The sequence below is a fragment of the Silene latifolia genome, chromosome 8 (genome assembly GCF_048544455.1).
Source record: "Silene latifolia isolate original U9 population chromosome 8, ASM4854445v1, whole genome shotgun sequence".
NCBI classification, from domain to species: Eukaryota; Viridiplantae; Streptophyta; class Magnoliopsida; order Caryophyllales; family Caryophyllaceae; genus Silene; species Silene latifolia.
Window position 1 is genome coordinate 23,154,423 of NC_133533.1, and position 17,117 is coordinate 23,171,539.

The 17,117-nt window shown below is 35.9% G+C and overlaps 2 protein-coding genes and 1 long non-coding RNA gene across 4 annotated transcripts; 1 reads left to right on the plus strand and 2 right to left on the minus strand.

The window, feature by feature from the left end:
- Positions 1-2,669: 2,669 nt before the first annotated feature.
- LOC141596568 (pterin-4-alpha-carbinolamine dehydratase 2, mitochondrial-like) lies at positions 2,670-16,841 on the plus strand. 2 transcript variants are annotated; one of them, XM_074416772.1, is made up of 7 exons: positions 2,670-2,873; positions 2,969-3,040; positions 12,873-12,916; positions 14,958-15,043; positions 15,495-15,618; positions 15,727-15,795; positions 16,433-16,841. In XM_074416772.1, the coding sequence occupies exons 3-7, from the start codon at positions 12,910-12,912 to the stop codon at positions 16,519-16,521; spliced, it is 375 nt and encodes a 124-aa protein (XP_074272873.1). In that variant the 5' UTR covers positions 2,670-2,873; positions 2,969-3,040; positions 12,873-12,909; the 3' UTR covers positions 16,522-16,841. The 2 variants fall into 2 exon arrangements, with proteins under 2 accessions (XP_074272873.1, XP_074272872.1); XM_074416771.1 differs by lacking the exons at positions 2,670-2,873; positions 2,969-3,040 and adding an exon at positions 12,682-12,788.
- Positions 4,569-9,782, minus strand: LOC141596569 (uncharacterized). Its single transcript, XR_012522512.1, has 6 exons — positions 9,648-9,782; positions 9,437-9,534; positions 8,962-9,353; positions 8,762-8,866; positions 6,976-8,241; positions 4,569-4,798 (listed from the first exon to the last, which is right to left on the minus strand). It is a non-coding gene; the product is annotated as an uncharacterized LOC141596569 (long non-coding RNA).
- LOC141594854 (putative F-box protein At1g46840) lies at positions 10,369-11,502 on the minus strand. Its single transcript, XM_074414842.1, has one exon. The coding sequence runs from the start codon at positions 11,500-11,502 to the stop codon at positions 10,369-10,371; it is 1,134 nt and encodes a 377-aa protein (XP_074270943.1).
- Positions 16,842-17,117: the final 276 nt, after the last annotated feature.

The window sequence follows — 17,117 nt, forward strand, 5'->3', positions numbered from 1 at the left end:
AAATGAAAATTTGATTTAATTCCCTATTCCTTCCTTGAATATAAATTCATTTATCGTAATTTTAATTACTAAACTTAGAGATTTCGTTAAGTTTTGTCCAATTTCTGTTAACTTTGATCTATTTATGACTTCTTTGTCAAAGTTAAATGTTACATTTTCAGGGATTTGATTTCCATTTGGCTTTAAAAGTGAAACCTTCATTTCTATTTTGGCTTTTTGCAAAAGAAAATTTAAGTAGATTACATTTCTCTTACTTTGATTTTAACGTTGATCGGATGTTAGAACTAGTTATTGGAGACGTTTGATAACTTGTTCTACGCTTGTCGGCGAATAGTTTTTGTTTTAAATTTGCCTCTGACTTGGAAAGTTAGCGTTCTTGTGTGCACGACAAGAGCAATTCCGTTCCATGAATGAGACTTATATTTTTGAAAACTCTTCATTAATGTTTTTGAAGGTATTTTGATTTTTTTTATTTATACAAATGATTTGCCTTTTGACCTTATCTTCGATTTGGAATGTGATATTCTTGAATACGTAACGAGAACATTTCCGTTCCTTTGATAAGAATCTAGTTCTGTCAGAAAATTTTATTTGAAACTTTTGAAAGAATTCTAATTCTTACAATAAGTAACCTTTTAAATGTTTTGGTTATCAATTCCAAAGTTTCAGTTTTGTTTTATATAGCCCTTTATTTCTACTTTCAAGTTTCGAGGACGAAACTTTTTAAAAGATGGGGTGATTGTAACACCGCATAATTTCCCATTTTGACATTTAAAATTTATTAAACCGTTTAACCACTTTATTATATATTTTTGAATTATTCAATTTAATTAATTTTATGTCAAACACGATTTTTATAAACGTATTATATAAAAGCTCGTTTATATAAAAATACGTACGATTAAACTATATTTTTAAGGCACGATTTATATAATAATAAATGTATACGCATTTTTGGTCGGACAATAACAGTGACAGTAATAATAATAATTCCCTTCCTTTTTTTCGTCTAGCTATAGACCGTCACATTTCCACTTGTGAGTCTAACCCTTCTCGACCTATCCTATTTTGACAACACATCGCACCTACCTGACATCCTACACTCTACTTTTAAAATATCTTTATTATTATATATTATTATTATGTACTAGCATTATTATTATTTATTGTTGTGGACCATGTGTCTTTCCTCCTTCTCCTTCTTTTCGAATAAACAACAACAACAAGAACAAAGCACACACTCCACATTTATTATTATCATTATTATTATTATTATTATTATTATTATTATTATTATTATTATTATTATTATTACGGTTTTTCTAATGCGTGCCCTAAGGACACGCATTAATACTTAGTTAGGCATATGTTAAGCATTATCCATAACTAAGATTATTTCATTTACCTTAATTATCTTTTATTTTCTCTCTCAATATTTTTTCCTCCCACCAATATCTCTCCCTCTCTCCTACATATTCTCTCGTTATGATTTCCATAAGCTATGAAGTTTGACTTTTTTTTTACTCAAATTCATACCTAACTTTTTTAATCAGTACAATCATTTTTTATAGTAGTAAAACGTACTGAAATTATAAATTGCCAAGATACAAAAATTATAAATTAGAAGTTCATCACATGCAATAAAATTTCTACTGTATTCTACTCCTTTATACAAAAAATGAGATTTAAACCTTCTCGGGCTTGGGCATACATTTTTTTCCCTCTTTTTAGCAGCAACAACCGAGACGGTATTTATGTGAATGTTCTCCTTTATAGTACAATTGAAATTATTTTTCCTTCAAATTTTTCCCCTCAAATTTTTTTCTCTCAAATTTTTATAGTACAATTGAAGTGTCAAGAATGAGATTGAAAGTAGTATGGTCAAGCAAACATGTAAAGCAACTTGGTTGACATAACTAATTAAAAACTATGGCGAATTATTATTGAACAAATGCACAATTTAATTGATGATTTGTATTGGTATTCAAGATACAAAAATTTATACTGAAAATCAACACGTAAAGAAAAACCACATAACTTGTGCGAGGGGAGTACGATGCATCAGAACCGATTAAATTGATTATCATTGATTTGGGGTACATAAAAAATTGTATAAGTTTATTGATGGATATGTTCTTTAGAAAAAAAAAATTGAACAGTGAGAAGGGAGAGATATTGGTGGGAGGAAAAAATATTTAGGAGAGAGAAAATAAAGATAATTAAGGTAACTAAAAGATTGTTAATTATGGATAATGCTTAACCTATGCCTAATTAAGTATTAATGCGTGCCCTAAGGGCACGCATTAGAAAAACCATTATTATTATATATTATTATTAAATATTATTGTTGTTGTGGTCCATACGCCCCACCTCCTACTTTCCTCTTTCTTTCTTTTCTCTTTTTCCTGCGTACAAACTCCAAATCAATTAGTATTATTATTATTATTACAATCAGTCTCCCTTGTGACGGATATTTTGTGAGATAAAAAGATAACAAAATGGGTTAGTGGAGAAAGGGGACCATATAAATAGTGTTACAGAGAGATAAAAAGTGTGTATTTTGTAAGGTAAAATGGTATCCGTCACCTGCTAAAGGTGACGGATATGTCATGTCTACACTGATAATTTGTGTTATTATTATTATTATTACTACTATATTATTGTTGTTGTTTGGTCATGCGTGACCCCATCCCCACTACATCTCTACTTTTCTTCTTTTTCCTGCAAACAAGCACAGCAACAACAACAAAACAATAGAGCTCCTCCGTACGTCATTTTCGTCCCAGCCAAACCAAGATCCCGCCTTCATTTCTCAACCAAACTCCATTATTTTTGTACCATTAGCTTCCTCGTTCTTTGCTCGTTCTTTTAAGGTAAGAAATCTTCTATTTTGTTGAGGTTTCAAAATACCGTCTTAAAAGACAATTCGATTTCTTATCCTAAAGCAACTCGTTTTCCCTCCTTTTAGGTTGAAGATGAAGAGTAATTTGGGGTTTTAGAAGCTTTCTCAAGTTATTACTTGACTCTTTGCTAGTCTAAGGTAACCATTCCGAGTTACTCGACGAATTAATGTCACATTAAGTAGTTTTAAGTAGTTTTGGTTGTTGTTAGTAGTTGTATTTGTTGTTGTTTGAGACGATCTTGTTGATAAATAAATAAATGGAGTAAGATGAGTATTATATTATTGTTTAGAACAAATTTGGATGAGTAATTATTTGATGGGACAAATCCGCGTGATTGCTGGAACGTGTCAGTACCGGACCGAGACATTTTCCAATGTTTCCAAAAATATGACAGATTGAACGGCGTCGAAAAATTAGGTGGTTTAGCCACTTGAATCACTCAATTCGGAGTCCGTATGAGTATTTGGCGTCGTTTTACCGAAAAATTTATAGAAAAGTTACTGTTCACAGACCCGCGGTACTGTTCACAGCAGTGAAACAGGCCCGTGACGGGCCGCGGCAGGCCGTGCTTGGCCCGGTCGGCCCGTTGCTTGTTTCACGGTTTTTCATGCATTATTTGTCATTTCGGGTTTATTAATGTTATAATTAGTATAAGTAACAAATGGGTAATCTTTTGAAATGCATCATATTAGTGGTAAAAATTATGTTTATATTGGTAGTTGCACATGTTAGGATAAATTATAATATGAAATTGTAATGAATAAGCTTAAAATGACTTTTATAGCGACTTTAGCTATGTTATGGAAATTAGTTTGTTAGTATTTCCAGGTTTTGGCACTCTTCATTTGGAAATGTTTGTGAATGGTTTAGAAAAGTTTTAAAAATTACAGGTTTTATTTAGTTGAACCAATTACAAACATATCCTGTCAGTTTTTCTGTAGAATTTACGTGTTTATTTATTGCTAAAAATGAGGGTGTCACAAATGAAATGTCGAAATAGATTGATTATAAGTTGGTTTTGATTTTGGAAATGAGAATGAGTTATAATTAATGTAAGTTTTACTTTCACTTATTTAAATTTAATATTCAATACTTTTTCAAAAATAAAATCACATATATATAACTATAAAATATATATTTTATTAAATTTAAATGACGTGTCTCGTGTCCTAAATTTCATGGGATGTCGTGTCACGTGTCACGTGTCCTGTCAGTGTCCGTGTCCGTTTTAGTGCAACCTAGGAGAATAATTCATATGTATTTCATCATACTTTGTACGATTTTTTATACTAAGTGCACATTTAAAGTACAAGTTGAAGGTATTATACTACTTATCTCGTTCGATAAGTCGTAAATTTTAGGGCCCGAAAAGCCCATATAGGCCCAAAAGCCCGATTTAGGCCATAAGGGCCGAGCTTGGGCTCGCTAAACAAGCCCTCTCATTTGGCCCACTCCAGCCCAACCCGCACATGTGGGCCATTTTTATCATCCCGACTCGGCCCAAGCCCATGGGTTTTTTTGGGCCAAAACTAAAAGCCCAAGCCCTTCAAAAAAGCGGGCCGGGTAGGGCCAATGGGCTTGGGCCATTTCTTTCGGAACTTGAACTTTGCAGAACAGTCTAAAAACAAGAATACCAGAAATTTCACACAATTACTTGGACATAGCTTGAACAATAACCGGTAATTAATCACCATAGAAACACTATCAACAAAATTGTCCTAGCATGACATTGACATGCACCTCCTACCCTTAACATCGTTTGAACAATAACCAGTACTGTTTGAACAATAACCTCTACTATGAACAATAACCAGTACTTAACATAGTTTGAAGAATAAACCAGTCGACCATAGTAATGCTTGATCTTACCCTTCAACATGAATACACCATAGTACCTGCCAGTAAGAAGAGAGATCAATCATTAAGTAATTTTTTAAAAACTGCAATTGTTCAAGACAATGACATTCTCAGATTTTCGTAGTTCAACTGTTCAAGGAACTCTAGCTGAATAATGTAATCAATCAGTTTGTTCTGCATGAAACTAATGATGCACAAGAGGATGTATAGAAAACTATTTCAATTAGAAAAAATACCATGTAAATTATGATCCTAGTGTGGAACTACTGAACTAGCTAGAATGGAGTTGTTCACTGTCAAATTTGCCAGTGATTATCCTCGGCAAAATGGAACCCCCGTTCAAAAAAGCAAACTGGAAGTGTAGACCTATTCTTGTATATAATCTGTATATAGAAGAGCAGGCTTAACAACCTATCGGTGGCAATGAGGAGGTTATCTCAAATTTTCACTCAAATGAAACTAGAAATACCTTGAAGAATATTCGTCTCCTGCTACATATACTACAATGATTGTAAGGTAAAATACAAGAACAGTTGCTGACTCTATAAGTAAATGACATGAAAGCAAGAAAACCCAGATAGGCTCTATACCAGCATTAATAATAAACTAAATGTAAATATACGTCCTATATGTTTGCCAAGTAAATAGCAATGTCAGTGACAGTTCCTAGGGATTTCAAGGCATGAAAACAACTAAAACAACTTATCAACCAAAGACTAAAGGCAAAGAGAACTTACACCCGTAGGCTCAACAACAATTTCGTAATCCCTATCTACTCTTCAAAAGAACAAAATCTTAAACAAATATGCAAGACTCCAACTCAACATTACCGCGACTTAGAGGCTCTCCCACCTACAGTAGTGTGTAGAGGGTAGGAAGCCTTACCGACAGCCGACAGTTTATAAACTAAATTTAGATATACGTCCTATATGTTTGTCAAGTAAACAGCAATGTCAGTGACAGTTCCAAGGGATTTCAAGTAATGAAAACAACCAGCAATGTCAGTGACAGTTCCAAGGGATTTCAAGTAATGAAAACAACCACTAAAATAACTTATCAAACAAAGACTAAAGGCAAAGAGAACTTACGCCCCGTAGGCTCAACAACAATTTCGTAATCCTATCTACTCTTCAAAAGAACAAAATCTTAAACAAATATGCAAGACTCAACCTCAACATTACCGCGCCTTCGAGGCTCTCCCACCTACAGTAGTGTGTAGAGAGTAGGAAGCCTTACTGACAGCCGACAGTTTATAAACTAAATTTAGATATACGCCTATATGTTTGTCAAGTAAACAGCAATGTCGTGACAGTTCCTAGGGATTTCAAGTCATGAAAACAACCACTAGAATAACTTATCAACCAAAGACTAAAGGCAAAGAGAACTTACACCCGTAGGCTCAACAACAATTTCGTAATCCCTATCTACTTTTCAAAAGAACAAAATCTTAAACAAATATGCAAGACTCCAACTCAACATTACGCGAGGCTCCCCCACCTACAGTAGAGGGTAGGAAGCCTTACCAACAGCCGACAGGGAAATTCATATGATCCACAAGGAAAACTACACCCAAAGCTACATCGTCCAATCGTTACTTCAAAAGTATAGAAGCGCAAATAAGCCATTTTGTCGTATTAAATCATAATTTGTATTTGTTAAACATTAGCTCTCAAACCATTCAAAATCCACAGACAAGGCAATCACAAACCACAATTTGCAACTTCATTCAGCTACAAACACATTAGTTTATCACAAATACAACACCTAAAACGCTCCTGCAAACATTCAAATCGACACAAAACCCTAACAACAACATACTACAACGATCAACATAACAATCAAAGCTTACTAACATAACAATAACTCCAAAATACACAGCGAAAACTACGCCCAAAGCTACATCGTCCAATCGCTACCTTCAAATGTATAGAAGCGTAAATAAGCCATTTTGTCGTATTAAATCATAGTTCGTATTTGTTAAACATTAGCTCTCAAACAAACAAAAATCCACAGACAACAAGGCAATCACAAACCACAATTTGCAACTTCATTCAGCTACAAACACATTAGTTTATCACAAATACAACGCCTAAAACGCTCCTGCTAAATCGATACGAAACCCTAGCAACAACATACTACAACGGTCAACATAATAATCAAATCTTAAAGAAAATTAAAGAAAATTACACAGCAACATGAAATTAAAGAAAATTACCTAGTCTTCTTTCCAGCCCAGCTTTGCCATGATTCCTTCTCTTGCTTCCTGATCAATCTTGTTGTCAGCAAAAACCCGAGCAGAGGCAGACATTTTGATCCACATTGCTAGATCACAAGGCTCAAGATTAGCGAGTCTGGAGTTCAACTTAACAACCTCAGAAGCCACTTTGTCAACCTTATTGTTAGTTACCATTGAAGCGTGAGCAATATTAGCATCCGTCTGTTCCGAAGATACCATAGACAAGTAGATCCCCCCAGAGCCTAAGCCTAACCCCACCGCAAAATACAGGTCATTTCGGATTCTCATTATCTTGCCGCCGATCTTCTTCATGTTCGACATGATTGTCATTTTGGAGAGAGAAAGTGGATGTGGGAGGCGGGTAGAGCGAGAGGTGAGAGGTTTTGTTAGGGTTGATTTAGGGTTTAGTTTGAGAGGTTTTGTTAGGGTTGATTTAGGTTGACGATGGGTTATGTTTATATGATTTGGGCTTTGTTGCAAGTGATTTTGTAAACAGCAACTCTCTTATAGGTCCAAAAAGAGAATAGCCCATAAATAACATGTAAATTTACGTATATTTTGGTGGCCCAAGTCGCGGCAAAGTATGTAAACAAGAGATTGTAATAAGGATAAAAGGGTAATTTTTCATGCTTTTTTTGAAAAATGATAGAGTGGAATTTAATGGATGAAAATGATAATATGTTAGAATAGAGTTGAATTGAGAAAGTATAACATTGTCACGACATTCACATTTATTAAGACTTTTAAGAAACAGCAGACTACAAACTCCTCGCAAAACCTCTGCCATGTTTGTCCATGGGCCAAAACATCTTCATTAACTTGAACCAAATCTGCACTTTCATAGAAAGGCAAGCAGGAAGCCCTTGCCGTAAAAATCAATACATTATCTAAGTGATAAAGATCACATACATACTGCTTATACAAATTCAATCAACTCAAAATGTGATAAAGATCACATGCATTCACTAAAAACACTAATCATACAAATAAGAATTACCCACAATAGTATATAAAGCTGTGATGGCGAGACTAACAGTCAGGGAGAAGGGAATGAGAGTCTTGCTTTTAGTCGATGCTTAAGCGAGAATCAGCTGATCTAATAGCAGTCTGACGTCGAGGAACTCCAATCTGACAAGTGTTGACTCTTGCAGCGAACCGGAGAGAGCATAGTGATTCATTCACTGAAGTTGGCTCCGGAGACAGATTAACAAACATCAATGTCTTTGAGTCTCCACTTAAGCAAGGCTGAAAACACAACAAAAACACATGAACAAGGAAATTCAGTCATACAATTTCCCCTACATCATTCATTTCCTGTGTTGATTTGGGATCACCGAGGTTTTATTCTTGGACGGAGGAAGTATGTTCTTTGGGAAGTCACAGGGATGGGGTAGACTGTACACAACAATAAATGTAAGAAGAAACTATCACTACAAGAAGGGTAGATGAGACGGGAAAAAAAAGGACAGGTGGTATTCTTAAGCAACTGCATATGCAGAACTGCCAAGGAAAAGAGAACAGACTGTGGAGCCTATAATTCTAAAAAAAACATAGCATGAAATGATCTAAATTGTACAGATTAGCCGTCGGACTTTGTTCTTCTAACTGTCAAAATTCAAAGCTACTAAGTAGTTTTAGTGTCTAAGAAGTAAGATCTCTTCCAGTTCTTGATAGCTAAGATTTCATGGTCTTAATGTCATACTGCGGAAGTCCATGCTAGCAGTAAAGTAACAAACAGAAACCAGAAAGGTTAAAAATGTTTCACCTGAAGTAGGTAAGTGAGCTTTGAATTCCTAAATGGGACATGATTATCCTTCTTTGCTAGTGCAAAAATAACATCAGCAAGGGATGATAAACTTCGATTAATAGCCTGACAAATACCCAAAAAAAAGAACCTTAATTATTTAAAACATTAGATCAATGAAGCAGCACAGGTTCAAAAAAATATACAGTACGTAAAGATACCTGAGTTTCTTTCAATTGATCCACTTTTTGAAAGTCGTTCACTCCCAGCAAGATCAATTAGGTTTAACACACCATGTTTTTCGGTTGTCTGGCATAAAAACAATCCGAGTGAGTAAAAAACAAATTACACATACCGGGATTGTGCTGCCTTTTGCAGAAGTGAAGCAACCTGTTTTGAGCTGCAAACATCTACAATGGTAAGGTCAGACACACTACCGTAACATACTTACTTGCATGTGATATTTCCAACCTTGGGGTGAAAGCCTCTGGCTGGTCTCAAAGATTTGTTCCAATGAACGAGGTATCAACCCCTTTTGATCCAGGGATTCCGGTCTTCCCATCATGGTATACGTTTTACCCGATCCAGTTTGACCATAAGCGAAAATACAAACCTGCAAACACAAAACAGAAAATATTATAGTGAATACATGGAAATTCTCACATTTTAACAAACAACTCAATTCAGTAAGCTGACCTTATAGCCATCAAGAGCACTTTGTACTAACTCGGAAATTTCTTCAAACACGTCATTTTGTCTGAACACCTTATCAAAGGTAAAAGCATATTTCTGGCCTGAAAATATAGCTAATACTAAGAGACGCCCTAAAATCTTAAACAACCATAATTACAAATGAGTATTTCGTCTCAATCCAATTTGTATTTTTAATCTAGTAAAGTATTATTACCTTAAATTGACTGGAATCGCCACCGGAGAATGATCAGATCTCAGACAATATATGTCATCCAAAATTGGAAGTTGGTTTTCTCACATAAACCATCCCTTACACTAATTTGAGTGAATGATTTTGTGTATTACCTCAATTTGAACAATGGGCTTCCTCCCTCCATAGTCAATTGGTTTTAGAGTGGTTTGTATTGTGGAGTATTTCTCCTCCGTTTGGGTGTGGCTCAGGCCCGTTGTTAAATTTAACAGTTTAGGCCACCGGGCGGAAATTTAGGCCTGATGCCGAGTGGTACTGTCAATCAAGAACTGAAAGTTTCTCAACCTTTCCTGTTTAGCATCGGAAATGATTCACAAATTATATATTCAGGATTTCAGGCCCTCTCAATCTGCGTTTGTTCGCCTCTACCGAGAGATAAGTGGTTCCTTATCAAATTAGACAACCATAACATACATGAGAAATTTCGGAATGTATAGATTTTCGTCTAATAGCAAACCTGATGCGAAATTCTAAGCATTCTAACCTCTAGTTATTATTACTCAGTTCTTTCCGTTGTATAAACATATTTTAAACTAACAAGATAAATCATTATCGTAACAATGTTTATAAACTAAAGTAATCAACAATCAGCACTATTAATAATTCAAGTATCTCATCTATTCAGGCAATGCTATTACAATAACAAGTTAACATGTACCAATCATCAAAGTCAAACGGAGTAACGTTACACTATCGAGAAATTCTCAAGATTATACCATATATACCGAGACAACAATGGATTATCCTCCTCTTTGGGTTTCAACAAACTTCTAATCGGCTCCTCAGGATGTTGTAGCAGGATGCTACCTCCTGCAACACGAGTCCAACGACAGCCGTATGGGAATTCTTTGGGAAAATCATGTGCAATAAAACTCTTTCTATACCAAGCCCCCTTCGGATTTTTATGGTTAAACAACGTCAACTGTTGTATCTCGTCATTAAACTTCTGCCAAATGAACAAAGTTGGGTTGCCTTTCAAGGATGTCAAATAGTATTTGATTGTCTCAGCGTCTTTGATGGGTATCGTATAAAGCTTGTAATCTGTGAACACCTCGCTTTTCAGATCAAAAGCAATCACGGTTAGCACTCTACCACCATGAATTTCAATTTCATTGACCCAATAAATTACTCCATCGAGACAAAGGCTATCGTTGCTTCTCCAATAACGCCAGTTCATGATCACTGCAGAACCTAGAAATTTATTCTCAATTGGTTTCCAATGGCTCGATCCAAGAGTGAATATCGCGGCCTTGGTACGACACACTTTGCTTCCGCCATAAATACTCAGAACCTTGTATACATTACTTACTGGATCAAAACCTAATGCATACCAAAATCTGTTACAACCCGCACTTTCTGTAGTTACTGCAGGAAGATTGATAAAATCCTGAGTCTTTAAGTTTAAAAGACCGACACGGGTTGAAAATTGATCAAATAGACAAATGAGGTGATTGCATATATTGGACTTGTTGTGCTTGCCGATGAGAGCCTCATTGAAACGTACATGATGCCCGATAATTACCTCCGCTGTACGTATCTCCATTGTCCTGCTATTCTCTACACTCACTTTTGTAGTCTTTGGTGAGAGCTCGAATGAGAGAACCGAGTCATATCCCTTTGTCGTCCAGTGTGCCACGAAAGCGAGTTTTGAATGTTTATCATAAGAAAGACAGTTTTTAAGCATGAAAGCCTGTACGGTTAATGTAGTATTCCAATGTTTGGAAACACGCTTGCATATTGACAGTGGTTTCGGTGACAGCCGTGACAAAATATTAATCTGAAGTTCTTCAGGAATATCTACAAAAGATGCTTCATTCATATTGAACATTGAAAGTTAAAACTCGCAAGATCACTCGAATAAGACGGTTTATATTTCGATCAAGAATCCAAGACCCAATCTCTGGCTTTATAGACAATCATAAAGGGTATTTGTAGTAAAAAAAAATAGATTTAGGAAACTTTGCTGCAACTTTCCTAATTCCAATACTCTCCTAAAACAAATAGAGAAAGTCACAAAACTACTTCACCCGTGAAACTGACGTGGCGCTAATTTCCCGGCCTAAATCACATTTGAACTCGAAACAACCCTAACTGAAACTAACCAAGATGGTAACCGAAAAATCATCTGATCTTTGAAGACCTGACTGATATGATCCAGAACAGACGAAATTGAGTCAGTTGACTCGCCTCTAAAATAACCGTACTAATTCATATTCAAATTGACCCGTTAAAAGCACCCAAAAATGATCTAATCCGAACTAATAAATCATGTCACACATTCACACATACTGCCACTACGCCTTACTGACTGTTTTCAAGAATTCCTTTCAAGGACGTCAAATAGTATCTGATTGTGTCAACGTCTTTGTCGGGTGTCATAGCAAGATAGTAATTTCTGAACACCTTACGATTCAGATCAAATGCAACCACGGTTACCACACTGGTATCATGAATTTCATGGTCATTAACCCAATAAATTGCTCCATCGAGACAAAACCTATTGTTGCTTCTCCAATAACGCAGGTTCCTGGTCACTGCACTACGTAGAAATTTACTCTAAACAGTTTCCTGATAAAACTAATCCGACCCAAATTTTTGAACCCGTATCCAATTCGGATCCGAATAGTAATGTTACTCGTATTACTTAAAATTGATTGGAATGCCCACCCGAGAATGATCAGATCTCAAACGATATGATGTGATCCCAAAATGGTCCGGATTGACTAACTAGAAACGAAAGTTGTATACTTGTATGATTATGTATCCGAATGACTCTACTCCAAAATAAACTATTCCGCATACAAAATGACCCATTAAAACCGCTTGAACATAATCCAACCTAACCTAAAACAACCCAACGTGAAACCGTCTCAATTGACCTGTTTATTCGACTCGAAAATATCTGAACTAATCCGCATTAAAAATGACACGGTAAAAAGACTTGAAAATAGTTCTAATTGAAATAACCCGACCCAAAACCGACTCGATTGATCTGTTTACCGATGAGTATACTGCCACTCCCCACTGAACAGACCCGTTGCAAATTAAGAAAGCGTGTCACGCATACTGCCACCACTTCGTCTTCTTCATCTCTCCAAATCTCCAGTATTCATCTTTCTTCTTTCTTTCTTTTCTTTTGAATTGTTTTTGAATTATTTAATTTTAATTCGTAAATGGGTTTTCTTGCAGGCTCAATTTTCTCCATTGTTTCATCTCTGTGTTGATCATGGATGGTATTATAATTTCCCTTTTTTTTTATTTGGGGTTTATATTTCTCTTGATTAGCTTCTGAACCCATGTCTTGATTTTCGGGATCGTTTCTAATTGTTGAATTAAATTACTCTGTCCATCCCAATCATTTGTGTACTTTGATTAAAATACTTTTCGCAAAGTATTAAAGAAAAAGTAAACAATTGACTTGGGATGGGTAATATGTAAATGCCTTATTTATTTATTAATCTCCTAGGTTGTCAATTTTATTCCTGAAGCTTGTATGTTGACTTGTAATTTGTATGTAAGTATAGGTTTCTAATTTTGTTGATTATCTGTATCGCGCTTTGGCGAGATTTTATTGATGTACTGCAAGTGTTTGGCGTAGAAATTGTGGTTGAAGTTTGTTTAGGAACATGGTATTTGTGATATTTCATATATGGGGGATGCTGGGGACTTGTAGATTATAATTGATAAAAGTTATGAAACAATTTACAAATGATAGTATGAATGCCATTGTGGAGCTCGGTAATAATGGAGCTCGATATTGATATCATTTCCGATATCAGTCAAAACTGATAAGTCATTGCCATGCTCTTTAGCTCTATGAGCAAACACCATTTTATTTATAGGAATATGGAAAAGCTTACATCTTTGTAGTCAGATCACGCCGCTCTCAATGGACTTTTCATTAGTGGCCATTTGGTGCTATTTTCAACACAGTTTTCATCATGGGTTATTTACACATGAGTTAGCTAGGTTACGTGCAGTCAGCCCCATTAACTCGTCTTATAATGGAAACTGGAAACCTGTAACTCTGTAAGTCAGGGTAATGTTGTTTGGATATGATATATTGTTTCTTTAGAACCCTACACCCTTGTTTTACCCTGAAATATGAGATGGTTGTCTTGTTCCTACTAGGGGGAAACGACTAACAATTTCTTGATTATTCAAAAGAAAAATTGTTCTCGTTTGTGGCCTTAATACCTCTTTGGATGTAGTGGATAGTGATGATGATGAAAAGAACCTTAACCGCTTGATTGTATAACTTAATGATGTGTAGGAAAGTGTTAAGATTTATGTGTAGTTCCACGTAAAATGTCTCAGGTGAATTCTAGCACCAATGTATGCTCATGACCTCAGACCAAACAGACCGTAAGAATTCAACAAACCGGCATCGACTGCTGATATTAGATAGCTACTCGCTCGTCTTGGAAAAATGTACAGTTTTTGCTCTGACACAGCTGAAGCTTAATGCTGCCCTTGTTGCTAATATGTTTTCCTGACAAATCAGTGGACTTCACCGAGTTATCTGCTTATAATCTTATCTTTAATTTTAGATAAAAAAAATTAATAGCTGGCGAAGATCATTTACTCTTTGTTTTTAATTTGATAACTGACCAAAAATATTTCCACATAAAATCAGGCACCCTCAGAATAGTGCAATACTATAACTTTACATAATCGACAATTTCATTTCTGCTGTCTTAGTAAGTAAATCATGTTTATCATCTTCCTGAGTCCTGACTTTGGAGAGACATGGAGTGAGAGAACATTTTTCATTTAATGACAGCTCAAGTACCCGAGTCAATGAATTGTTACAGAACCATATGCAACTGTCTAAATCTAGGACGATTCATTATGAACATAGAAACTTCAGCACTGCTACAGGTGCGTCTAGTGTTTATTGCTTGCCTCAAACTTGAGTTGGTTCCCGGCTGACCGATTAATCATGTAAAAGGACTGATAGTCTGATAGATAAGCCTGCCAACTCTGGAATGTATCAATGTATCATAGTTGAGTGGTCTGCCTCATGTCATTTTTGCCTACAAAAGTCTTTTAATCAACAGTTGTAACAAGAATGCAAAATAATAGTCAGCGAGACTGTTTCAAGTTCCCTTTTGCAGACAGTGTCTAGTGGTCTGTGACTACTTTGAGGATTTATGTGAAAGGCTGAATTCATGCTCGATATGCTTACACTTTGTTCCTGTTAAAAATTCATCATATATCACACATTTTGGCTTCTGCTAGCAATTAAAACACTGTTTGTTCCTGCTTTTGCAGAATTGGGGTCGAAGAGATGTGTTCCTTGTAACTCAAAGGATTTTCGTCCTATGTCCACAGAACTGGCAAATGAGTTGATCGCAAAGGTTTGTGTTTTACTCTCCCTTTTGTTTGATTTATCTCCAAAAAGTACGGTGTTTTTTTTTCAGTAAAAAAGGCTGGTGACTCTTTGTGCTGCTCAATCTACCTATATCTAACCTATGTTATGAAACATGGTATAAAAGTTCTCTTTATGTAACAGAACCCTAGGCCGCTGCAACATTATTTCAGAAATGCCCCACTGAACAAAATGTAGATTTCCTAGTCACATAAACTAATATTTCAAATTTATTTATCGATGTTTCCTAGGCAATGTATACTCCACATTTGGTAAATGCTTTTGAAATTGCGGCTGAAATGCCGCTACACGTTCTGTTGCAAATGGTATATGTAGTCCAACAGATACCGCATGTAATTCAATCTGAAAATCTACTATTATCTGTATACACCATCCGCTCTGCTAAAGTTGGCATGTATTACCTGTTTGCTGTTATGTAGGTTCCTGACTGGAAATTGGTCAACGAAGGAGAGAAACTGAAGCTGAGTCGCTCGTGGAAAGTGAAGACTTTCACAAAAGGACTGGAGTTCTTCCAGGCCATAGCTGATGTTGCAGAAGCGGAAGGTATAGTTTTGCTTTAGTTTGCTAGTGACAGATTTTCAAATTGGTTGGCAACAATATATCACTGCAGCTCGTTTTTCCTAATTATTTTCCTGTATAAATGTATGACAGGCCACCATCCGGATCTCCACCTTGTGGGTTGGAACAATGTGACAATTGAAATATGGACATATTCTGTTGGTAAGTACTGCAATTTATTTGATTTTGATTAGGCCTCGTGCTTCACTCGGAATTTTTTACTCTCGTGGTTAAGAATCAATATCCTTTGCATTCACTGAATTTTTACTCTCGTGGTTAAGAATCAACACCCTTGTGGTGGGACCCTTCCCCGGACCCTCGCCTAGCGGGGACGCCATTGTGCACCGGGCTGCCCTTTTTTAGAAAGCTAATGACCATCACTTCTCTTCAATCGGAAATGCTCCTACTGAAAAGGAAACCTATTAATGAACAGGTTCGTTTTTGTTTTTGAGAAAGAAGTAAAAAACCCTTCAAAAGAACTAAAATTGTAATTCTCATGAGCATGGCTAGCATCCGGCCAAGCATCAATCATTTATAATGGATGCATTTATAGCATATTATTAGCATGGGATTATGCACTTCTGCATAATGTGTTCATCATTTTTCCAGGTTTGGGTTCGGGCTTATTTGGTCAGGTCTGTGTACAAGTAAAGCACACTGGATTCTAGTCCAACTAACCTAGTTTGACATGGATATATTAATATCAAAATCTGACATAATGATGCCGAACTGTCATGAATTTGATTTGTAGCGTTTGTCTTGCCATTTCCAACTGTAACCTGATCTTTACCGTGTGCAGGTGGACTCACAGAAAATGACTTCATACTAGCTGCGAAAATTGATAATCTGGACCTTGCGCACCTTCTCAGGATTACGCCTGCTAAATAGCTTTTCTCTACTACTACTACTACTAGTGCATGTAATCCTGTATGTTACTCCATGCTGACTTCTAGAGTGTACACGAGTGTAAGACGCTTGTCAAACTGTAGTTTTCATGATAAATCTCGAGTGAGAGTAAGCATTACGCTTTCAGTGACTTCTGCATAATGTATTTTGGTCGAAAATTATGCAACATATGCTGAATCAAGTGAACAGTGAAAGGGATCCCAACTGGTTCGCAAATTAGAAGAGAACCATTGTACCTGTTTCTTCTAAGCATACTTTCTTCTTTTTTCTTCGGATCTTATTAGTTCTGTTACTTCTGTAAATTGTTCTGTTACTTCTGTAAATTGTGAGGTCCAACAAAACTATGGAACGTTTTTCATCCGTTGGAGCATAATGCGTGGTTGCTCAAGATAGAATCCATCACAAGACATCATTTGGAGTGCAGATTTTCAGTTTATTTTGGCGGGTTATCTTGTGTTCAACTATCTATTCTTCTGACATACAACTCCTCGTCATTACGAATATTGGATGAATCACGTTAAGTGAAAAATGTTTATGTTACAGTATGCTTAACAATGGCGGAATCAAGCTTACTGCAA